The sequence below is a fragment of the Mchenga conophoros genome, linkage group LG20, assembly GCF_057382185.1.
Source record: "Mchenga conophoros isolate Kocher_MC1m ecotype Shallow Benthic linkage group LG20, M_conophoros_male_GT1.1, whole genome shotgun sequence".
NCBI lineage: Eukaryota > Metazoa > Chordata > Actinopteri > Cichliformes > Cichlidae > Mchenga > Mchenga conophoros.
The window spans coordinates 965,433-978,777 of NC_140545.1; the positions used below are offsets into that span (position 1 = coordinate 965,433).

Genomic DNA, 13,345 nt, shown 5'->3' on the forward strand with positions numbered 1-13,345 from the left:
ATGATGTTACATGAACTTTGTCTCCTGGATTCTGCTCCATACTCTGTGGTAGAAAACACAGCAAACCTTCTAGCAATACCACATGTTGATGTGGCCTCCTGCAGGGGTCCAGATATCACTTCATGTGAGCCCTTCAGAATCCACTTCTGTAATTTATAGACTAACTTAAGTTTATTTAATATGAAGCCATTCATATTTTCACCTTCACACTGAATAAATTATCATTTGATCCTTTATAACTTCATTACTACACCAATTCATTTTTCAGGAAGTGAGTGAGTGAGTGTGTCCGTCCAGTGGAAACTTTCATTGTTGACATTTACTTTGCGACTGCTGGTCCACACTTTGGCCTCGGCTTATATAAATAAGCACAGACAAACAGCATTGGGAGAATTATTTTTAATTCACACTACAGCAGTAATAGCATCTCTGTGACCTTAAGCGCTGGAAATGTTGTGCGACACCCGTGTGGTCAGGAGACAGTGGGATGTTTAAAAACGGAATAGCCAAGCACTGAAGGCAGTTACTGAACACAATTACAAAAGTAATCTAGTAAATGATAATATGACGAGCAGTAACAGCGCTACCAGCTGAGAGGGAGGACAATAGGAATGCTTGCCAGGAATGTGTAAGCATTGATGGTCGGTGCCACAGATGTTGAAGCTCATCACTAGGACACATCGCTGTATGATGGGCTTTTCATCTATCAGCATAACACTTTAAGTACAGTATTCAGTGATGCTTTTAACTGTGCACCTTACAAGACTCTGAAAACATGTATAACAGCAAACGGCAGAACCCATCTGGAGGCAAGGATACTAAGAGGTGCACATAGGGGAATACCATCAGCACTATAGGCTATGACCGCACTGCACTCATCTCCCTTCATCTCTGATATTAATACAGGGTTAGCACAACTCAAGTAGGAACTGAAAGTTAGGTTTTCCATGGTTGTGCCTGGCAGCTGCAAGTTTGTTGTGATTTAAAACAAAAACGAGAAGGGAAAATGAAGTGCAGTTCTTAGTTTGCGAAGGTCTGAGTCACAGCTTCGGCAATATACTTAGCACTGATGCCAAAGATGTCCAGAAGCTCTTGAGGCTTTCCACTGCGGGGAACACCAGCCACTGCCAGACATGTCACAACAATACCAGGCTCACTTCCCACTGCTGACAGCACCGCTTCACCGAGACCACCTGGACAAAGGAGGACCGTCAAAAGGAATGAATGCATAAAAGTGATGTTGGCATTTCTTTTAAATTACAACACAGCAAATCATGATATGATGCTCCTTTATTCAAGTTGTGTTTTGTTTGTTAAAACCAAACCCATCTAACGTCTAGGAGCCATAATTGTTGCCTCCATAAGAAAATTCCTGCCCTTTCACAAACATGCTTTCTGTATGCACAGACTCAACCTACCCTCCTTGTAGTGGTCCTCCACAGTGATGATCTGTCCCCTTGTTGCTCGGGCACTGGCCAGAATAGTAGCAGCATCCAGGGGCTTGATGGTGAATGGGTCAATCACACGGATGTTCTTTCCTATAAGAATGCATAAGGAAATTTACAGGTTTATAGAGGCTATAGTGGTTCACTGGCCAGTTGAGGAGTCCCTGCATTAAGCCCTGTGTGTCCTCATAACAATACCAGCACGTGTCCACTAGAGGGCAGTGTGGGTTACCTTTAGCAGCCAGCGTATCAGCAGCAGCAAGGGCCTCGTGCAGAGTAACACCAGCTCCAATGACAGTCACCTGGTCATCATCAGACTGGCGAACCACCTGACCACAGATAGATGTATAAACATTTTTGGGGTGGGCATTTTGGTATGAAGACTGACTGCATTAGATTTATAACGAAAAGAGATTAAAAAAAGTTACCTTGGCTACACCCACTTCAAACTTCTCATCTGGGGAATAGATGACTGCAGTGGCTGGTCTACTTGTACGAATGAAACATATACCCTGAAAATGGAAAGTGCATTACAATATATTGAGTGCGCTCCAACAGGATGAAGACATCAAGCTACCACAAGGTGGCCACCAACCTTTGTGTTGGATGACAGTTCAACAGCTCTCTCTGTGGACACTGCGTCACTGGGGTAAAACACAGTGCATGTTGGGATGGCGCGGAACATGGCCAAGTCCTCAAGCGCCATCTGGGACGGACCGTCCTCACCTGAAGCCAGAATAAAATGAGTGGATGACAGACACTCACACCTGCACTGCTCACTAGAAATCCAGCAGATGAAAAGCTTACCGATGGAGACTCCGCAGTGAGACCCTACCAGGTTGACATTCGTCTGAGAGATGGCTCCCATACGAATCTGGTCGTAGGCCCTGGAGAAAAATGCTGCAAATGCGCTGGCAAATGCAACAGTGCGGTCACGGCTGGCACAGCCAATAGCCACTCCTACCTGCAGTAGTAAGGAGACATCAGCAACACTGTTTAGTTTAAAATGACAGTGGATGTGGTTAGTAAGGGTCTAAGCGCAAAGTCAGCTGGGCACAAATGAGAAGCAGCAGAGAGGACAGATTATCATGTGTGAATGTACAGTAACAGATTAGACCAAGTTGGAGCAGATTATAGTACTGAAGAGCAAACCAGGTACTAGTCTCTCATAACTGTGACAGGGTTCCAGGATCAATAGGTTGACTAATAGTTAGCATAAATCAGCCTGAGCACTGAAGGATCGTTTACCATATTCTGTTCAGCAATGAAACACTCGATGTAGCGATCAGGGAAGGCTTTCTTGAAGGTCTCTGAGAAAGTAGAGTTTTTGGTGTCTCCGTCGAGTGCCACCACTCTCTGGCTTGCCTGGCCCAGTTTTTTCAGTGCCACACCATATGCCTGCCTTGTTGCCATCTAACAGAAAATACAATGGGTTAAGCAACAAACAGCCTTGATTGCTATGCTTAGCTATATCCACTTTAACACATACATGTGAAAAAGAACCTTTACCAACATGATGAGCAGCACAATATTCTGCACAGTCACAATAATTCACACACATCAGTTTTGAAATCATGTTCATTTCAGACAGCGTCAGCCCCGCAGTTAGCAAAAGCTGCAAAAAGCAAACTACATCCGATGTTTCACAGGTTCATGTGTGGAAAGTCTGAGATTTACTTCCAGCTGAAGAAAGTTGTACTGCTGTAAAAACTGCTGCACCCTCTTTATATCATAGGAACAAAAACGTGAACGGTTTTCACAATCGTTCAAAGACAAAATCATAATGACAGTTAAAATGTGCTTAATCTTCCAGCTCTGACAGGTATGGGGGTATAAAACAGTGCAATAGAAAATAACACACTGGGATTCAGTCATGGAAGATTTTAAGCCCTGTACACACCGCCTGTACAAATACTGCATGTGTGCTTCAAAGGTATTTGAAGAGGTTAACATTGCACAATACTGCACATGATGCCATTACTAGATAACTGCAGAGTGGGGGTCATGTTAGCAGTGCTAGTAGCACCCGTCTTCTCGTATTCCAGGTTATTGTGGATATGCACGCTTTAGTTAAGCCATAATAATTTGACGCAGCCCAAATTCACCAGTTTCTTTCGAGGTTAAAATAGTGCCAAACTGTTCTAATTTCACAATTCTGGTTTACAACAGCTCAGTAACTCTCAGTCCCAAGGATTAAGCAAATTCTACATTAAATTGTGAAAAATTTGTTTAACCTTTTAGTTTCTGGTGTCCACTAACCAGGATGGCAAACTTTAAACTAGTTTTCTAATCAACTACATCCCTAGATAAGAAAAATTTGCTAGTGAATACTGATGTCCGTGTCTCCGCTGTATCTACAGGTAAACACTGCAAAGTTTCTCGATATCTTTAACCTAGCAGGAGTCTGCATGTGGCTGAGCAGACAAAAAGCAAAGGAAAGTGGATATTTATATTTAATTTATTATATAAAGACCCTTAAGTGTGGACAAGTGTTCCAGGTGGTGTTTTTGTGCCATATTAGTAATGAAACAAAGCCACCACTCGTGCTAAATAAGATTCATGCTGACAACTGTATCGGTAAACTTTAAACTGCTGACCACTCAGTGTTGAGTGACTTTGGACCCATTACTCCAAAAGATCCAATACTCAAAAACTAAAACTAGACACAAACAAGCAACTCTGAAGGTACCTTGTCTCCCTTCTTGTATTCTGGAGGTGAAGGCAGTGAGATGGGGCTAAGGTCAGCTGGCGCTGTGTCCTCATTGGGCAGATCAGGGCAGAGAGTTTTGTTGGGCACCTGGATCTGTGACTGCAGATCTTTCAGGATTTCATCCACCCGGTCCTTGGGGATCGGCTTTCCATGCCAGTTCTCCAAATCCTCAATACCTACAGTTAAGTGGCAAATAAGTCATGTTTAAAATTCAGAGAACAGTTCTAACTAGATACAAAAAAGTTATTCACACCAACCTTTGAGGCCTCTGCCCTTGAATGTCTTGGCAACAATGCAGGTCGGTTTGCCTTTGACCTGCTGAGCCTGCCAGAAAGCTTTGCACAGCTCCTCCACATCATGTCCATCCACAACATACGTGTTCCACCTACACACATAGAATGTTATTAACATCTGAACATGTCTGTAGACCATCAAAAAGCAGATCGATACAGGGAAAGACAAATAATAAGGTCAAGTTTGGACAGTTTGTTTCTACAGGTTATGAGCTGAGATAAATGCACGTGCTGACCCAAAGGCTTCACAACGTTTGCGGTAGATCTCCATGTCGTGCTTCAGAGGCGCTGGCTCACTCTGACCAAGCCGATTAACATCCAGGATAGCCACCAGGTTGTCCAGCTGGTAGTGGGAACCAAAGGCCATGGCCTCCCAAACTGAGCCCTCTGAGCACTCGCCATCTCCCAGCATGCAGTACACACGATAACTACAACACAGTCAGTTAATAACAGACATGAGAATTTCCATAATATCTACTTTGAGAATTTTTCTGTTGCTGCAGTGCAACAGATTATAACAACAACAACAACAACAGTAACAGGATTTCACCACTGAAGAAGCTTCCTAGTTAGAGTAAATAAGACTACTTTTAAGTGGTCTTGAGCAAATGTGAGTATAAAGCATCCACTTTAGATTAACACCACACACTGACAACTGGGCAAAACTATTTCAGGTAACCCTGTGCAAGTTTTAAAGAAATGTTTGGTAGTCTTATGATTTGACACTGATACATAAACACACTGACCTGGATTTGTCAAAGTATTTGCCGGTATAGGCCATCCCACATGCAGCCCCAAGACCCTGTCCCAGAGATCCAGTAGCTACATCAACAAAAGCCAATTTCTGTGTTTGAAAAGAAGAATTGGAAAGAAGGGAAGTTGTACATGATACAGAGAGTGGCTTGCACACAATTTTGTCTTTTTCTTCCAAAAAAATAAAAAATAATAATGAACAGAATGGGTCTCAAGATTCCCGACTCACTGGTGTGGGGTGTCCCTCCAAGTCAGAATCAATCTTACGCAGGTTAACCAGCTCAGACTCTTTCACAAAACCTGCCTCTGCCCAGGCAGCGTACAGGACAGGTGCAGCATGACCCTGGCAATAAGAAGGAGAGTGTTAACAGATCTCAGGTTTGCTGACCAAATACAGAGCAATTAATCTCAATTAAAGGATATGCACCTACCTTTGAGAGAACAAAGCGGTCGTTACACTGATTGCGAGGATCATCCGCTTTGTAGCGCATGGCGTGGAAAAAGAGCACGGACATGAGCTCAGCTGCACTGCAACATGATGTGGGATGACTGGAGACAGAGAACAACAGAAAGGCTACTGTGACAGTATAAATACCGACGGGTTAGAAAGAAAAGAAACTCCACCCAAAGTGCATAAACATGCATGTGTTGCTGCACTTTAAAAAAAAAAAAAGAACAAAAAAAAAAAACAAAACACAAAACACAAAAACAAACGCTCAGTTTTAGTTTTACAAGACACAGCAAACATTTAATATGCCAAACGATGATGCTCTTTAGCACAAGTCATATATTGTTAATTGTTATTTATTTTAGACCATCACTGCCTCAGGAAGGCAGCCAGGTTACCACACTTCAGAGGAAAAAAAAATCTTGTGAAACTGTTAGTTGCTACACAGTCTCGAGTACTGTAACCATTTAGAAATTCCACATTGCCCAACACATCTCAGCTTCCCTATGCAGGTTAAATCGCATATCAACCATGCTTGGAACAAATTATCCAATCTGAACAAACATCAGCATAAACCTTTTAAAATAACTCAATGCTCCGTTTACCACGTGTTCTTCTGTTGAGAGACAACCTGCTGAGAAATGAAGGACAGTCAGAAAAACCACAAGGAAAAGAAAGAGGCACAAGTGTAACTTTGACTGTTGAGGAACAATGCTCCTCAAGAAGTCCTTTGTTTAAAAGGGATATAATCTTTATAAAGCCCTCATAGTACAGTTAGAATAAGCTCCTGCATTTCCTTGTCAAGAAACAAGAGGAAACAGGTTAGTCAACTGTACATTAAGGCTGCATTTGAGATTATGAAAAAGAAATAAAAATTGCACAATGCACACCAACTGGCTGAGGGATAATTGTAAGAATCAAGCACAAACTAAAGCATCTGGCCAGGTGGCTGACATATACTATAAATAAAGCTGAGGGTTTTTACTGCCTCTTTGATTCCAACATCCACTTTTCTGTCTCAGATGTGATGTTATGAAGCAGGATATGCGACTCTAAGCTTTAGTCTGCGTCACACAAGTCTAAACAAAGTGTTGTGTTGTATGCGAAATGTAGTAGGTGACTTGACTTGATTAGCGCCAACTCACAAACTACGGTTTCAGTTTTGGATATTGTAGCCCTTGTATAGATCCATTTGCTCTCCAAAGTGAATATTAACCGAGCAAAGGGCGCTCACACTAATCCCTATAAAGCTACACCCTCGTCAACTCCTACTTCCCGCTTGGACTCGAATCAACCTATTGGGTTACTTCCCGACAGCGACACGGAAGATATCAGCGATAGCTCAAAAAGAAAATTCTGGCATTCTGGGAACGCCAATATTTATGATGAAGTATTACCACAAACCCCTTCCCAATAGCCATTTCCCAGACTTACCATACTTAACGCAGATATCCTCAAGCTGGCGATTTAACAGACTAGGAGCCAGCAGCAAAACTCAGCCTCAACGCAACCAAGAGATCCATCCTTTCCTATCATGTAATTTCTGTTAGCTAGTAAACGCCTGTTGATGTTAATAACCACTTGACTTGAAGTGTTATACGCATGTATGCTAGGCTAGAGTGCCTAAGAGTCTAGCCACCAGTAAATAAGGCCGTCATTTACTTTGTAGAGAAAAAAACCAAACAAACACTGTTAGCATGTGGTAGCCTTAGCAATAGCTGTGGGCTCGGCTACCCTCAAGTCACAGCGTAACTTATTAAAACGTTTCGCAGAGCAGTCGCACAACATCAGGTAGCAAACCTGCTGCTAGCGGCTTGCCGTGGCTCGGTAACCGCGTGAATTTAATCTGCAGCACGTGCACCCAGGCCCAGAGGTAGTGCACGCCTTCGCCCCAGTAACCTTATAGCACATACTATATATATGTGTGTGTTTTTAATTGTATACAGGATTTATTTAATATTCCAGCTAATGTTTGCAACTCTGAACAACTTACCCTGAGTTAGAGGCGCATGTTGCCTTGATGGAGTTGATCCTGAGCTTGTTAGCGACGTCCTTCAGTCCTTGCAGAGTCTTTTCATCGGGTTTGTGGTAGCTAGTCATGGTTTACGGACGTATGGTCGCCTGCTTCAGGTAGTAGTCGTGGTTAATTCAGTGCGAAGGCTGCTTCCCCGGTGTCGTCGTGTCAACGCTGGGCCACTGAGCTGCTAGCTGCCCGGTGTTAAGTGCAGGAGAGGAGGGGCAGACGTCGCACAGGACGGGTTTTGTTTCCTCAAACAGCCACGCCCACCGAATCAAACCATTGGAGGGAGAGTGGTGGTTCAAGCCGCCCTCGTCAGTCCCTCTCAGCGTGTTCAAGATACAAATGTTGCTTCATGCCGATCTCGTTTCATTAAAATCAGTAAATTTCCAAAATAACAGTAACAAAAGCGTGGACCCCTATTCTACTACCCTTATGGAAAATACAGGTATCCACAAGTGGAGCTGCACTGCACTGATGTGCGAACAACTACCGCTTTCTTAACTTACTATAATATGAATGTTTTCTTCAAGTGGGACGTTAACGTCCTGGTTATATTTATGCAATGATGATGGTGTGTTTAAATGCCAGTCAAACAAACGCAGGATCTGATTCCGAAATCTGCTGATTAGCCACACAGGCCCATAATGTCACTGTCCCCTTAAAACTGTAGCTGGATGGCTGCCAACAAGGAAGCCGACGGCAGATTTTGCTCTCTCATCCTTACTCAGGGAAACACATGGAGTCTGTCTAACACCACCGTCTATGAACAATACAGGGTACTAAGGCACAAGGTACTAGCCAGAGTCACTTCAGCTTGCATCAGTTGTCATTTTTGCATTTAGACACATCAGAAATAAACATTTTCTAAAACTTTATTGTTAAATAGCTCAGCTGTAACAATGAGTGTATGGAAATGAAAAACACTTTTTGTGCAAAGTCATGGATGATTGAGCTACTCTATCAAACATAGAGTACTTCATACAGAGGTGTATGTGGTCATTCATCAACAGACAACAGGTCTGCCATTTAAAAAGAAAAAATGAAGTCAGTCCAACACTTCCCCATTCTGGCAAAATTACACATCTTATTGTGCATACATTTCCTCTTCTTGAAGTTCCTGAAATTACACAATGTCACTAAATCAAAAGGGTAAAAAATAAAACCAAAAATAAAAAAATATTTTGTTTTTTTGTTACCCTGATTCTTTCCCAGGCTTCAGCTCTCTCCTCAGGGAAGACAGGATTTTTGTCGAGTCTTTCCAGCTGTGGCACTACTATCAGCACATTTATCCGGTATTCGGAATTTTCCGCGACTGGGTTCCCAGAGAGAACCAACACGCGAAGGCTTTGTGACAGAAAGCCGATGTATCGTAGATCAGTCTCATCTATGATTGCATTGCCTCTAAGGGAGAAAGAAGACAAATTATGGGATTAATACCATGTTTTGTTTTTTTACTGACTGGATTATTGGAAGCGTTATTATGACTGATCTTTATTGTTACATCACATTGCAGTCATGTGAAAAATAAAGTTATCCATAGGACTTTCTGCAGGGCTGTGAAAAACTAAGTACAACATAACTGCTTCCATTGGAATTAAGAAGGTAAGTAGCAGCCAAGAGCTACTACTCAAATTGCACTTGATTCACTGAGTTGATTAATTTGTGACAAAAAAGAATGATCAAGTACAGCTTAATTGGAAGAGTTGGCAAGAAAAAGTCTGTTCCTTCTAAAAAACAAAACAAAACTTGGCAACACAGCTTAGATTTGCAAAGCTGCATTGAACAAACCGGAAGACTTGTGAAACAATGTCCTTTGGAAAGACATGACAAAAGTGAAAATGTTTGCCTGTAATGCACAGCACTATTTGTGGTGAAAACCAAACATAACTTATTAGGACAAACACCTCGGGTCAACTGTCAATCATGGTGGTGGAGAATGATGATTTGGGCCTGTTTTGTAGCCATAGGACCTGGGCACCTTGCAATCATTGAGTGAAACACAAACTTTTTAGGACAACAGTCCCAAGCACAGCAGCAAATCTACAACAGAATGTCTGGAAAAGAAAATGTTTTGCCACAGTGTTGCAATGTCCCAGTCAAAGTCAAGACTTCAGTCTCAGTGAAATGTTTTGACAGAACCTTAAGAGAGATGTTCATAAACAAATGCCCCCAAACCCCAACGAACTGAAGCAATGTTGTAAAGAACCAAAATTCCTCCACAATGTAAGAGACTGATTAAGTCATACACAATTACTTCAAGTTACATCTAGTTAATTATGGTGTCTACTTAGTCTCTCACAGGACTGAAGTTTTCCATGTGACTGCATGCACCTGGCATTGAGGTACTGAAGACACTTCATGCTGGGACTGAGGCCGTCGAGCGACTCTAGCTGATTGTCTCGAAGGTGAAGTGTGGTGAGGCGCTCTAACTTCTCCAAACCCTCAAGACGTTTGATAGCATTTTGGGCCTAGACAGAAAGCAAGACTAGTCACAAGCAACCAGGTACCTGGTTTATTACATGGGGATTAGTGTAGTGGTGAAGGATTAACTTAATCAATCATGTCTGTGTTAATAACCAAACCAAGACACTTTGTGTACCAGATACAATTGCTGGAGATGTGGAAGGTTGATGCCATCAGTGGTTTCCAAGTGATTTCCCCTCAACTCTAGAGTTACCAGATTTGCAAAACTGCCGTACTGGAAACCATTAAGCCTCTGAATATGGTTACCTGCAAACAAGGTTTGTTGGCATCTTTAGTTAAGTCAAATATTGCTTTTAACAGTGATAACATGTGGAATAGTAAATTCCCATCTTTTTGCAGGAACAACTATTTATATCAAATAACAGTGACAATATCTTTCGCTTAACGTATTTTATTATACTTGCAAGAACTTCTGCGGCTTGGATAAGGGACCCAACTATTAACGGTTTCTTACTTGACTGACTTTGCCGTAGAGATCGCCAGATTAGCTGAATAAATTCATTCCACTTTACCTGACGTAAAACCAATAAACCAACCTGTAAGATTGAGGCTTTCCAAGGCAGGCCCAACTAGGCCATCTACATCAGTTAGCTGATTCATTGCTATACTCAGCCACTGCAGGTAGGTCAGTTGAGCAAACGGTTGCTCTTTGAAGCACATCACAGAATTATTGTCGACCTACAAAAGACGAATTACATTCAATAAACGTAATTAAAGAGATTCTTACTGCCACAAAGATGTCCTTAACTAAATGCATAAGGAATTTCTTCTTGCCTTGAGCCAAAGAAGCTGGGTCAGAGATGACAAAGGAGAAAGATCAGTAAGGTGGTTGTTGGATAAATCCAGAAAACGTATGTGAATATAACTGTTGATTGCAGCTATATCCTCCAGTCCTCTAAGGGTGAAGAAAACTGGTTTGAATCAGAAGAAACTTGTTCAAGTTAACAGAACAGTTTTGCTCTGCGGGCATCTTTCTCTAATTACCTTTTCTGAAGGTTCAGCTTGACAAATGCGTGTGCTAATCCATTTCCTGTTCGGCAAAGCAATGACAGCCCTTCACTTATGATTTCTTGAGTTAAATGTTGAACTTCAACCTGTACAAAAATGAGATATAAATGAAAGGCTAGTGGCTTCAACACAGAAACGACAAACGCACTACAACTTTATTTTATTCAAAACACAAAATGAATGACAGCTTAAATTGCACAATGATAAACCAATGACAGCAAGTTATCATGTAAGGTGAAGGTCAGGCTAGCCACTTTGTTCGGTACACCTGTTCAACTGCTCATTAGGGTAAGTATCTAATCAGCCAATCAAATGGCACCAACTCAATGTATTTAGGCATACATACAGAGTTAAGACAACCCAGTCAGTGGCTGAAACGACCCAGTGAAACTGAAACTGGGCAAAGGATTGGGGAAGAAAACTGACATTGAATGTGGCACGGTTCTTGGTGCCAGGCAGGCTGGTTTGAGTATTTTAGAAACTGCTGATCTACCAGGATTTTCCCACACAAATATTTCTAGGGTTTACAGAGAGTAGTCCAAAAAAGAGAAAATATCCAGTGAGCAAAAATTTCTTGTTGATCTCAGAGGTCAGAGAAGAATGGCCAGACTGCTTTGAGTTGGCAACGGTAACCCAAATAATCCCACATGACAACCAAAATATACAAAAGAGCATTTTTGAATGCATCACATGTTGAACCTTGAAGAGGATGGGCAACAGCAGCAGAAGACCACACTGAGCTCCACTCCTGTCACCTGCGAGTAAGAAACTGAATCTGAATTTAGATTCACAAAATTGGACAACAAAATATTGGAAAATGTTGAGTCTTGATTTCTGCAACAGCATTGAATGACAGGGTCAGAAACTGGTGTAACCAACATGAAAGCATGGATTCAGTCTCTCCTATCAACAGTCATTGCTGACAATGGCTCTTTATGTACTCATCTTCTACTGGGTAGATGGCGTGCAATGTCACAAAGCTCATATAATTTGAGAGTGGTCCCTTGAAGATGAATCCAATAAAGCACCTTGGCGTGTATAATCATAGATGTGCAGCTGACAAATTTGCAACTGTGTGATGCTGTCACGTCAATATATCAACCAAAATCTGTGAGGAATGTTTCCGTGTTGAACCTATGCCACATAGAATTAACATTCAAAAGTCTTCTCTTACCCAAGATATATCTGGATAGTAATGGACCAACAAATTACTAGCCACTGATTTGACCGTTTTGCCAAGACAGTTTCCCGGACAAGCCTACCGTCAGAAAAAAATAAAGATCTTCATTGATCAATGTTTTTATTCTAAGACTAGGCTTAATCCATGTTAGTAAAACCGCCAGCAGAGCAGGGCCACTCCCAAGGCTCAAACTGTCACTAATTAGTCAACAACTAGAATTTAAGCATGGAAGAGCTTCAAAACCACTTGTAGGAGCACTTTACAATAAGCTGCCTCTTTTGGAAACTAGTGACCTATTACTAATATGCCCAGAAAATGCCCTGTGGAGGGGGTTGAATGGTGCACACACGAGTAAACAGACAAGCTCCAACTTTATCAAAGACATTACCTTGAGTCTGTTTGGGTAATCAGGGCGAGGCACGTGATTCATACCAAATTAACAGCAGAGATATCCGCTAACATGTACGAGTCAGCTGCAAATATGCTCGGCACATGCCCCCCATTTACTTTCATACCTTCTCATCTTCGGCTTCTTTAAGGTGTTCTTCTCCTCCTTCAACATCCGATAATACTGGGTCTTCGTCAAAGTCAGACATCCCGATTAGTAAGCCTTATAATTTGACTAGTTACAGACCAGCTGAAGAGCGGATTAGAGAACTGCAACAGGATTTCCAACCAGCTAACTTGCTTATTTTGTGACTGCTGCCCGACCAAGCTAGCTATCTGTTTACAGGGTTTAGCCTTGTACATTTATGTTAGAACTGCCAACACATGCAGACACTGTGAATGACATACTATGAATGTTACCTCCCAACGTAATATGAAGGAAAGACAGCTAAGTTTATTGGTTATTACAGGTAATCCAAGTGTTTTTTCTCCGATGGCTCTCAGCAAACCGACGACTGGATTTGTTGCTGATCACCATAGAAACCATTCCGCAGTAACCGGAGCACAATTAATTTAAGGAACACAAACGTAGTTTGCAACAGCGATACAGTTTCACC

General features: G+C 41.9%; 2 protein-coding genes across 2 annotated transcripts; both read right to left on the reverse strand.

The window, feature by feature from the left end:
• Positions 1-384: 384 nt before the first annotated feature.
• tktb (transketolase b) lies at positions 385-7,896 on the reverse strand. The gene is made up of 14 exons (XM_085259610.1): positions 7,643-7,896; positions 5,633-5,750; positions 5,431-5,544; positions 5,195-5,292; positions 4,685-4,876; positions 4,413-4,540; positions 4,135-4,331; positions 2,694-2,858; positions 2,253-2,409; positions 2,041-2,171; positions 1,874-1,957; positions 1,678-1,774; positions 1,419-1,538; positions 385-1,193 (listed from the first exon to the last, which is right to left on the reverse strand). The coding sequence occupies exons 1-14, from the start codon at positions 7,747-7,749 to the stop codon at positions 1,021-1,023; spliced, it is 1,881 nt and encodes a 626-aa protein (XP_085115736.1). The 5' UTR covers positions 7,750-7,896; the 3' UTR covers positions 385-1,020.
• Positions 7,897-8,523: 627 nt separating this feature from the next.
• lrrc23 (leucine rich repeat containing 23) lies at positions 8,524-13,306 on the reverse strand. The gene is made up of 8 exons (XM_085258823.1): positions 12,857-13,306; positions 11,138-11,247; positions 10,928-11,048; positions 10,690-10,831; positions 10,269-10,399; positions 10,001-10,137; positions 8,866-9,070; positions 8,524-8,786 (listed from the first exon to the last, which is right to left on the reverse strand). The coding sequence occupies exons 1-8, from the start codon at positions 12,935-12,937 to the stop codon at positions 8,754-8,756; spliced, it is 960 nt and encodes a 319-aa protein (XP_085114949.1). The 5' UTR covers positions 12,938-13,306; the 3' UTR covers positions 8,524-8,753.
• Positions 13,307-13,345: the final 39 nt, after the last annotated feature.

Bases quoted from the DNA above. Each gene is read 5' to 3' on its own strand.
- tktb (XM_085259610.1), bottom strand. From the start codon at position 7,749: ATGACTAGCTACCACAAACCCGATGAAAAGACTCTGCAAGGACTGAAG. The intron at 5,545-5,632 runs GTAGGTGCATAT...TCTTATTGCCAG, and splicing joins ACCGCTTTGTTCTCTCAAAG to GGTCATGCTGCACCTGTCCT. The intron at 1,958-2,040 runs GTTGGTGGCCAC...TTCCATTTTCAG, and splicing joins AACTGTCATCCAACACAAAG to GGTATATGTTTCATTCGTAC.
- lrrc23 (XM_085258823.1), bottom strand. From the start codon at position 12,937: ATGTCTGACTTTGACGAAGACCCAGTATTATCGGATGTTGAAGGAGGA. The intron at 10,832-10,927 runs GCAAGAAGAAAT...CGTCTTTTGTAG, and splicing joins CCCAGCTTCTTTGGCTCAAG to GTCGACAATAATTCTGTGAT. The intron at 8,787-8,865 runs GTAACAAAAAAA...GTGTAATTTCAG, and splicing joins AAGCCTGGGAAAGAATCAGG to GAACTTCAAGAAGAGGAAAT.